Here is a 9,561-nt window from a genome sequence, read left to right on the forward strand (position 1 = left end):
TACCTTTCTTCTTGGCTTCTTGTAATAAATGAGCTCAGTGTTTTTCCAGAGAATTAAATGTTGGCTTATGAGGCTTTTTTTTTATGTTTCTAGATGAAACCGAGGCACACATTGACTATGAAGATAACTTTCCCGATGACAGATCAATACCTATTGTCGAGAATGACCACGGCAATGGCAAAGAGGAAATCGAGCAGGAGCAACTACAGCTTTCCTTCAGTAAAAGTTCAGAGGAAGGAAGAACTGGAAGTACCAAAGGGGTTACTCAACACACAGACATTTCTGAAAAAGGAAGCAGGGCACCAACTGAGTCCCCTGTGTCACTCTTAAGCCAAAAAAACTTGTTTTGGTTTCCATCAGAAACTTTCAGTGAGCCTGAATCAGAGAAAGAGACAGATGATTCCATTAAAGCACAGTTTTCTGAAGGTGATAACCACATTGGAGTGAAGACAGCCTATGATGAACGTGGTGCCAAAATGTTTTATGACAGTGAGGATTTCCCCATTGGACCTATTCTCACAACTAATGATACAGAGACAGCGATGGATGCAGTTGCCATCACTGATGAGTCATGGTTAGATGGATATCCAGTAACACAAGAGGTGGTAGAGGATGATGAAGAGGAGGGGGATAAAGTTGATGGTTCAATGGGAACAGAAGACGACATTGTTCTTACAACTGACCAACCAAATCACGTGGAAGTAAGAAAATCAGGAAATGGCAGCCCAGCTCCAGAGGAAGGTCTAACACAGATTGTGGCGGCAACAACAGGGACAGATGATGAAGGGGCTAAAGAGATGCTGGTACCACTTACATCAGTGAGTGGTCTGGAGAGCTTTACTGTGAGCAGGGGTTATGATGATGCCGCATGGGAACATCTGGCTACATCTCTGGAAACCGTGACTCAGGAGCCCAGTACAACAACGCTGTTTGACATAACCAGCTTAAAAACATCCATGTCAGAAACCTCTGTGACAGTCAGCCCCTCTGATCACACTCCATACGTAGAACCAAGAGACACAACCACCTACCCAGAACAAGTAGCAACCACTGCACCAGTTCCAGACGTCATTACTGACACAGTGTCCCAGGAATTAGCTGAGCAAGAAAATCTCACCCAGGGCCTTGAAGAAAAGCCCATCCCCACTTCTGAGCCATGTGAGGGAGATGATTGTCCCAAGTCCAGTAAAGGAGCTATCATAGCAGTAATAGTGATTCTTCTCTGCTTGTTACTGGTTGCAGCTATACTGGCAGTGTGGTTTTTCAAAAAACGGCAGCAGAAAAATTCTGTCTATAAACTAAATGGAAGGTGTCAGCCCAGACATCACTGTTACCACCACTATCACCACCAGCACATCGAAATGCAGAAAGTCTAACCAGGGGCCTTTCAGCAGAGATCAGAAGAAAAAACCTATTGATGCTAGAAGGATCGCATGACTCATGGATGCCAAAATCCAGCAGTGCAGAAAGCAGAAGAAAAAAAAGAATGCTAAAAGAACATAGAAGACAGAAAAGGTTTCATCCTTTTGAAATTGCAGTTTAGCATATTCGACTTTTCAGAGCTAAAGAATCTGTACATTTTTATCACAAGGGTCTTTTGGAGACACCAGCAGGACACAGCGTGCTCAGTAGTACATCTTCAATTTGTTCCGCTTTTACATTTTGCTCCTATTAATAATAAATTAATTGATTAATTTCTGTGTTACCTGGTTATAATGTAATGGTAGGGCTGGTCAGGCCTCTTTGGTCTGTTCTCAGTGGAAAAGAAGGAGGGAGGAATAGAAGAAGGATGTTTTTGGAGCAACCACACATTTGGTGTTTGTTCCTTTTTTAGAACCTGCCCAAGCTGGTCAGGATAAACCCTCATAACAAATTATTACCTGATGTGTCTTAAAAAGAAAAACTATTTGCTACCAGACTTTAATGGATAGTATTGCAATGATTACTAAGGTAATTTTCTTCAACGTTGTGAATTTAACAAGCCACAAATGTTGGATCATTATGCTACTTTTCTGGAAGGTGTTCTTTTAGCCTTAGTGAAGAAATGTCATTCTTATAACTAATCTTCCTGTAGAAATTATGATGTTTCCCTGGACTTCAGAGAATACTGTAAGTGCCATTCTTCCTTGAGTATCAGCAGGAGAGGAGTCAGAGCACCTTTGAATCCAGGTGTTATGATGAATAGCCTCGTATTACAGAGCCAAACACTGATGAAGCACTTTCCAGGGGAACCCTATATAAAGTTGGCTGCTTTCTGAACACAATGTTAACTGACCAAGATACTGAATTTTAGTTCACAGCCAGTAGTACTTCTGGCAACTGAAGCCATGTGTAATACTTTTGCCATGTGAACTCTGTGAAAGGACTGATTTTTCACCATTCTGCTCTTGCATTGGCTGGAGGGGTGGATGTTGGCTGTGGGAGATGGGCAGCCCCTTTGCATGCTGCTTATTGTGGTTTTAAAGATAAAGCAGACCTGGGAAAGAAAGAAATTGCGTCTAGTTGATAAAATGCACTCAACTTCTAGACTGGGTGTTGGTGTAAAAGCACTGAGGCTTTTCTAACAGCATGTTCCATTTCCAACAGTTCTGAAAATACACAGGAAGAGAGGGGAACCTGTTTTCTAGAATCCCTTAGCATAGTTTGTGTGAGTTTAGTATGACGTCTTCCTTACATTTCTGAATGAACAAGAGGAAGTCTGGCAACTGTGAATAATCTGCAGGTCAGAAATAAATTCATCTGACATTCAGCCTTAGTCAAAGAGTAAGAAAAGGTGCCTGGGTGGAGTTCATGTCATGCTCTGGCTTGAGTCGCAGTGGTAATCATCTGTAACTCCATGGAAGTTAGGCTTTATGAAATGGAGTGCAGAATTGGGCCCATCTTATGTGCAGCCGTCAGTCTCAGGGCTGGTAAGCGAAACAAAGCATTTTTAGACAATGGTTATGTGTTATCTTGGAGAGTTTGACCTCAGAGTGGTAAGAGTTGAATCTTGTTGCCTGGCAAGAGCCGCAGTAAATAAAAAAGGACAGAAACTGTACAGATTTGTAAATACAACTCTGACATACGCATGACTTTATGCTTTTAATGCATTCTACACTATGAAATAACCTAGAATTTCTGTTGTAAACTATTTTTTTTTTTATGCAATTAAAAAAGAAAAAACCAACAATGGATTTCACACTAAGCAAGTTTATGGAGACTGTTAACCCAACTTAAACATACCATCTGTAATCCCATGGAAATATGCTGAAAAATAAACATGGGAACGTCCATTAAAAATACTGCTTAACTGAAAGTTGCAAGTAGGTGTTACAGTTCTGTGTAGCATCACTCAAAATGAAAAGTCAAAACTATTTGGCCCAGGAAACCAAATGAGACTCAAAATATAATTACGAACACAAATTGTACAAGGATCTTATTTGAGACTCAGAAACACTTGTTATTCATGAAGCAGAAGAAAGTGTATATTAACATAATGCTTCGGAGGTATTTAAATAAAACTCAAGTTACAAAAACACCAGGAAAGGAAGTGTGTGCGTGTGTTCTTGTGCAAATCATTCAGTTTGCCCACAAGTTTATGGAGAAAAGACAGGTCTGTTACTTTCATAATTCTTGTAGAAGACACTTTGATATTAAAAATATTAGCTAAAAAGTGTTTATCTTAGACTGCCAGCCCAGTTCTGCTTTAGAACATCTACCCTCATTTGGAGCATGATCTGTTTGTATTCACAGTATTCACTTTACCATAATGATTCAAGGAATTTGGGAAAACTATTAAACAGATGGGGACAAACAGCTCTTTAATGATACATTTGAATTAGACTTCCTTCTGTGTGTGAAACTTGGCTGATCACTGATAATGGGAATGGCAAACAATACATACATTACACGATGAATACAAAATGTGAAGACGATAATATCAAAACACAGTAGGAGATGAATTACTTAGGAATCAAAGCTGAAACTAGCATCTGCATGTTGAAATTAGGAGAAGAAAAAGAAAGGGGGAAGCATTAGAAGCGCTTTTGTGATGGTGACATCCAGCCATTAATGTGTCACTCTGTGATAAAAGTCATGTACTGTTCTATTCTAGGGCTGGTCAGAATCTGCCCACTGGGGTCAAGACTGAGATATGATCTCCCTTTCCTCTATTAACCTATTAACTTGGCCCCCATTTCATACAGATCTTGTGCTGCTGTGTCTGGACAGAGACTGTGCAAATTGGCTTCAGCAGGCTGAGAAGTGACACTGTGGGGTGTAACATCAAAGCTACAGCCAATAGTTTGGGGGTTCAAATCCATGCAACCAAAAGGTGTTTGCTCCCCTTTGTACAGAAACACTGGGTTCATGCATTTTAGGTGTTTTCTAAGCTCTCAGGCTGAAATCCCCTCCATTTCTGTGCTTGTCCTAGCAATATATGGTTATTGTGTTGTACTGCCTTATTGCTTACTGTACCTCAAAAGCTATTATGCTGGAGATTTGTTGCCATGGGCATTGGGCCCAGCATAGATTGATATTTTTTTTCAATGATTTACCATTTTTTTATACCAAATAATTTGTGATGCAAAGATACAACATAATACATAGCTGTGGAAGATCAGAATACGTAGCTATCAATGACCATTTAAAAATTACCCTTAATAAGAAATTACTACAACAATTCTAAGACTTGTCAAACTACAGGATTTCTACCAGCTTAGGATAATATTAAAATGTTTAATTCCTTTTAAGATAAGTGATAGTGAGAATGGGGCAAAGGCAGAAAGCCCGTTTTTTCTTTTCCTTTGAAGTTAACAGTCATATAAAATTACTCCTCTGACTCCCATATTTCCACTTCAAAGTAAGCAAGTTCCATTGCTTTGCAAAAGAATTAATCAGCACATTTGTTACTTCAAAAAAAAGCACATTTGTTACTTCATGATGCTGAAAAGACCTACCCATGAGATATATTAATGGGAAGAAAAAGTTAAAAATAATCAAGGAAAACTTAGAAAGTTTTTCTACAGGAAAGGTTAACATTTATAAACTTCAAAGTTTGAACCCTCTACACAATTTCATTTCCATATAACATCAGTACTTTAAGGAGAGAGAAGAGGGGAAGGAGGAGAGATGGATGCCTAAACCACGGAATATTTCCTTGCCAAAAATAAATAAATAAAAAGGTATCTATTTATTTCAGTGTTTTTTCCTAGGCACTGAAGAGGACTTAAGACACAAACCCCTGATTTGCTGGGGCGTGCAACCCAACTTACTTTGGCTATTTCTTACTTAACTCCTTTTTTGTATAGAGCTTAAACTCTCCACACTAGGTCATTCAAGTCTTGAGTCACCAGGAAAAAGAAGTCACTGTTTAAAGTATGGCAGACGACCAAAAGCTCAGACAGCTGCAATGAAGGATTAGTTGTGGGTTTTTCTCACTGCCTTGCTACAAACTGCATCACAACTCTATGTTCAAACATTATTAAATGGGAATGTTTTCTCTGGCACTGACTACTTCTCCCCACAGTTTAAGTATTGAATTTTTTTAACTGAAGTAGCTTTGGTTTACAGCTCACATTAGAACTTAAAAACATATTTCCATAGTAGCTGGCACATGCAGGCAACTGTTTATTCTCAGTACCAGCCATAATAAACATTTGTACATTTATAATCCAACAAATCTTTGTCTAATCACAACTCCGTTTTCAGAGCTGTAAAATTTGCATGCTATTTAAACCATTTTTCATGAAGGCTCTCTTGAAATGGAAAGGTTTTCCAAGTGTGCCTCCGTTATCAATACAGACTGATAATTCACTGTAAAGGATGTGAAAATATACGGTGGGTATTGATGGCAGCGGTCTACTGAGAAAAACTTTGTAAAGCAGGACATGCTATCAGATTTTCAGGGGGATAGTTTGTCTGGAAAGTATGGAGAAATGATACCTCCTTTGTTGGATGGGATCTTCAGACGAATTAAGAACGGCAACTGACTAACTTTTGGGTTTATATTCTAGCATTCCAAAGCAGTAAAACTCTGGAAAATGGAGAAATTTGAATTTGCTTTTGGCTCATGCCTTGTCAACAGAAATAATGAAGGTCTGCTTGCAGAATTGCTACGGCAAACGAAAGGGCCCAGCAGGACATTTGTACTCCCATTTAATTTGCCAGAACCGATCATTCTAAAAGTATTCGTTTTTCACTGTTGATTTTATTGGCAATTGGAATTGCTGAGGCACAGAAGTATGGAGCCTGAAATGCTCTTTTATGGGAGCAAAATTAAGCTTTGAGGAGAAAAATCACTACCACCCTTCCTCCTTTTTTTAATGGATGTTGCTATTTATGAGGATGAATTAGCAAGGAGCCAGCAATAAAAAGAATTGCTATCAGTAAGAGTAGGCATTAATTTGAAAAAGATTATACTCTTAGCAGAGTCTGTGAAATGCACTGATTTTCAACCTGTGCATGTCCTCCCTTATCCAAGCTTTAGTTCTTGCATGAGAGACTGTCCTGACTGCCAGCAGTTGTATTTTTCACCTAAACAAATATCCACCTCAGTGTGACACTGTTTCTGACTCAGTTTAATCTTCAGTTTCCAAGAAGTTCTCCATCATGCAGGACCCCATTCAACAAGAAAACAAGCCCAGGACTCACATGCATGCAGCCCCCTGTGCTACAAATCTGCCAGAAGATGGACTTCACCCACCATTCACCTCTAAGTGGTGACCGAACAACATTCAGATGGAACTATTGCGGATGTGCTTGTAAGCAGTGACAGAGCACCAGAGGCCAACAGCAGCCACCAGAACAGCCAGCTTTGGTACTAAAAATGTGAATAATTATTAAAAAGTGTAACTGTACAGCTCTACAGGCAATACTACCACCAAGGTGGACAGACACAGTACCAATACTGCGTTCCAGCCTGTCACACGAACACGGTGTGTTCAACAAGATGATGCTTCCATGAGCATCAGCATCACACGGTAAACCTGGCCACAAAAAGAAATGGAGACAGACGTAAATATCCCATCGGGTTAGGCAGAAGCTGCTAACATCTGAGGGAGACAACTCACAACTGCAGGAATTTGGGATGGCAGAAGGGAGGCAGGAATATTCATACAGCCTCACAAGAAGAGCTGGCAGGATCAGAGAAGTGGAAGAAGAGACACTAAATTATTACAGTCACATGTAAATGTTGGCATCTAACAATAGCAGCAGGAAAAGAAAAATCAGTTAAAAGAACCTGAGAATGCTGAAAAAAGCCACAATAAATACTGAAGGACTGGAAGAGGAGCTATTTCTCATTAGAAAAGAACAAGGGTTTGAGAACTACTTGTACTTATTAAGATGGAACTGGCTTGGGACTATATGTAGCAGAAATTAAGAATGCCAGAAAAAATCCACAGACATTTGAATAAAATGAAAAAGGGATCATGGTGCCATTTCACGAGGCCACAAGGGTATCAGTTGCCTCCTCAAGTTAAACGGATTGGTAAAGGACATCAGACTTACTTTAAGCAGACCTAAGAAAAATAAATCATTGGCTAATGGACATCTTAGTAAATGATGAAATCCCCACCTGAAAAGGCACAATGGCAGGGGATTTTAGCTGCAAGATCAAGAGCTGAGGAAATGAGTGAACATGAGAAAGTATCAGATAAGGAAGCCTTGAAGACAAAATCACAAGCTTGCCAGAAAATTGATAATACCTGAGAGCCTGGCAATAGCCATTGAAAAACTGTTTGATGAATAGGAAAAATCAGGGTTCATAGGCACCAAATGTATCCCCAGTGTAATCTGTTGAAGTTGAATCACAAAACAGGTAACTCTGGTGCTCATTTTTCATTGGTGGAATGAAAATTTGGCAGTATTTTACCATGTACTTTGCTTTTTGAAAAAGATAATAGGAATTTCAGACAATTAGTGCTGGAAAGGGAAATGCAGTTCTTTAACTGGAGAGAAATAATTCTGGGTGGCAAAAAAAGAGGTCCTGGAATTTACTTTCGGTCATCTCGTACCTACTGCAGTCTATGCTACTTGCCTACCAACAGGCAACATCTGCTTGGAAGCTTTATGCCCATGTTATTTCCACATGGGATGTACAGCCATGGAACACCTCGGGCTCAGGAACCTGGATTACAACCATTGCTCTTGGAGCCTTTGAGGCTTTGCACTGCAGTACCTACAGAGAGCACACAAGAGCTAGGGCACCACAGGGCACCAGAGAAACAAACAGCCAGGCAACAGCCAGAGCTTGGCAGGGCTCTGAAGTCAGCTTGGTAAATGGTGATAGCGAAAAAGTGAACTAAAAATGCTGTTAAACAAAGGCAATGTAGATGGATAGAGCCATCTCCAACCAGCTCCACACCCTTTAATGGTGGAATTTCTGGATTTGAGTGCTACGGTATCAAAGATTTATTGGGTATCACAGAATCATATAATCACAGAACCACAGAATATGCTGAGCTGGAAGGGACCCACAAGGATCATGGAGACTAGCTCCTGACCCTGTGCAGGACACCCCAAGAGTCATACCATGTGCCTGAGAACATTGTCCAAACACATCTTGAACTCTGTCAGGCTGGTGCTGTGACCACTTCCCTGGGGAGCTGTTCCAGCACCCCACCACCACCCTCTGGGGGAAGAATCTCTTCTAATATCCAACCCAAACCTCCCCTGACACAAGTTCAGACTATTTCCTTGGGTCCTGTCACTGGTCACCACAGAGATCAGTGCCTGCCCCTCCTCTTCCCCTCACGAGGAAGTTGTAGACTGCAATGAGGTTTCCCCTCATCACCGGTTGAGTTCCTGAGGACAAAATCTGGAGTTGTCCATGCAGGCTGGAAAGCAGAAAGACAAGAGAGGACTCCAGAGCAGTAACCTCTCCTTTGAGCATACACACACCTCCAACAAGAGAAAACTAAGGATAAATTGGAGAAGCTACCCCAGTAGAATATTACATGTATTTCATGGGCTGAAGTGATGGTTTACAATCAACTGCTTGTAAGCAATGTTTAAAAGCAAATTTCAATTCTTACGTAAAATTAAAATGAACGGAGTGCTAATATCGTGTAGAACAAAACCATGAGGAAATGTGATACACCCTCTGTCAGTTCAAGACACACAGCAAACCAGATTCCGGTCTTCTTACCACAAGCTGAGCTGGGCAAATCTCCTAAAGTTAAAAGGCTCTTGATAGATTTTCATTTTGAGATTAAAACAGTCTGCCCATCAACTTCAGTGGAGTAGTTGTGATTTATATTAAAGCAGTTAAAAAAGCTAATCTGATCTTCCAAACATCTTTTACACACAAATTCAAATGCTTCACTGCTGTCATATGCTGAAGGACACTGAAACCTCATCCTATGGATTCTCCTTATTTCCTACAGACACTCAATAGTGTAGACTACTACAGCTTATATAAACTATAGCAGCAACAACTTGGCAAGCTAGTGGGAATCATGTTTTGCCTTTTAAAAAACTCAAAGCAGGTTATGGGTTTGTAATTCACTTCCATTCAGCTGAATTACAGCTCAGTCATAGGAGGTGAACGCTCATCTGACTGCTCATATGCACTGAATGCTC

At 40.3% G+C, this 9,561-nt stretch overlaps 1 protein-coding gene across 1 annotated transcript in view; it reads left to right on the forward strand.

Annotated features, from left to right (window-relative positions):
- SUSD5 (sushi domain containing 5) overlaps window positions 1-1,660 on the forward strand; it is a 39,456-nt gene extending 37,796 nt beyond the window's left edge. The window contains exon 5 of the mRNA XM_069007725.1: window positions 94-1,660. Coding sequence (XP_068863826.1) covers window positions 94-1,376 — 1,283 coding nt within the window. The 3' untranslated portion in view covers window positions 1,377-1,660. The remainder of the gene's footprint in view (window positions 1-93) is intronic.
- Window positions 1,661-9,561: the final 7,901 nt, after the last annotated feature.

This window comes from Aphelocoma coerulescens, chromosome 2 (genome assembly GCF_041296385.1).
Source record: "Aphelocoma coerulescens isolate FSJ_1873_10779 chromosome 2, UR_Acoe_1.0, whole genome shotgun sequence".
Lineage (NCBI taxonomy): Eukaryota > Metazoa > Chordata > Aves > Passeriformes > Corvidae > Aphelocoma > Aphelocoma coerulescens.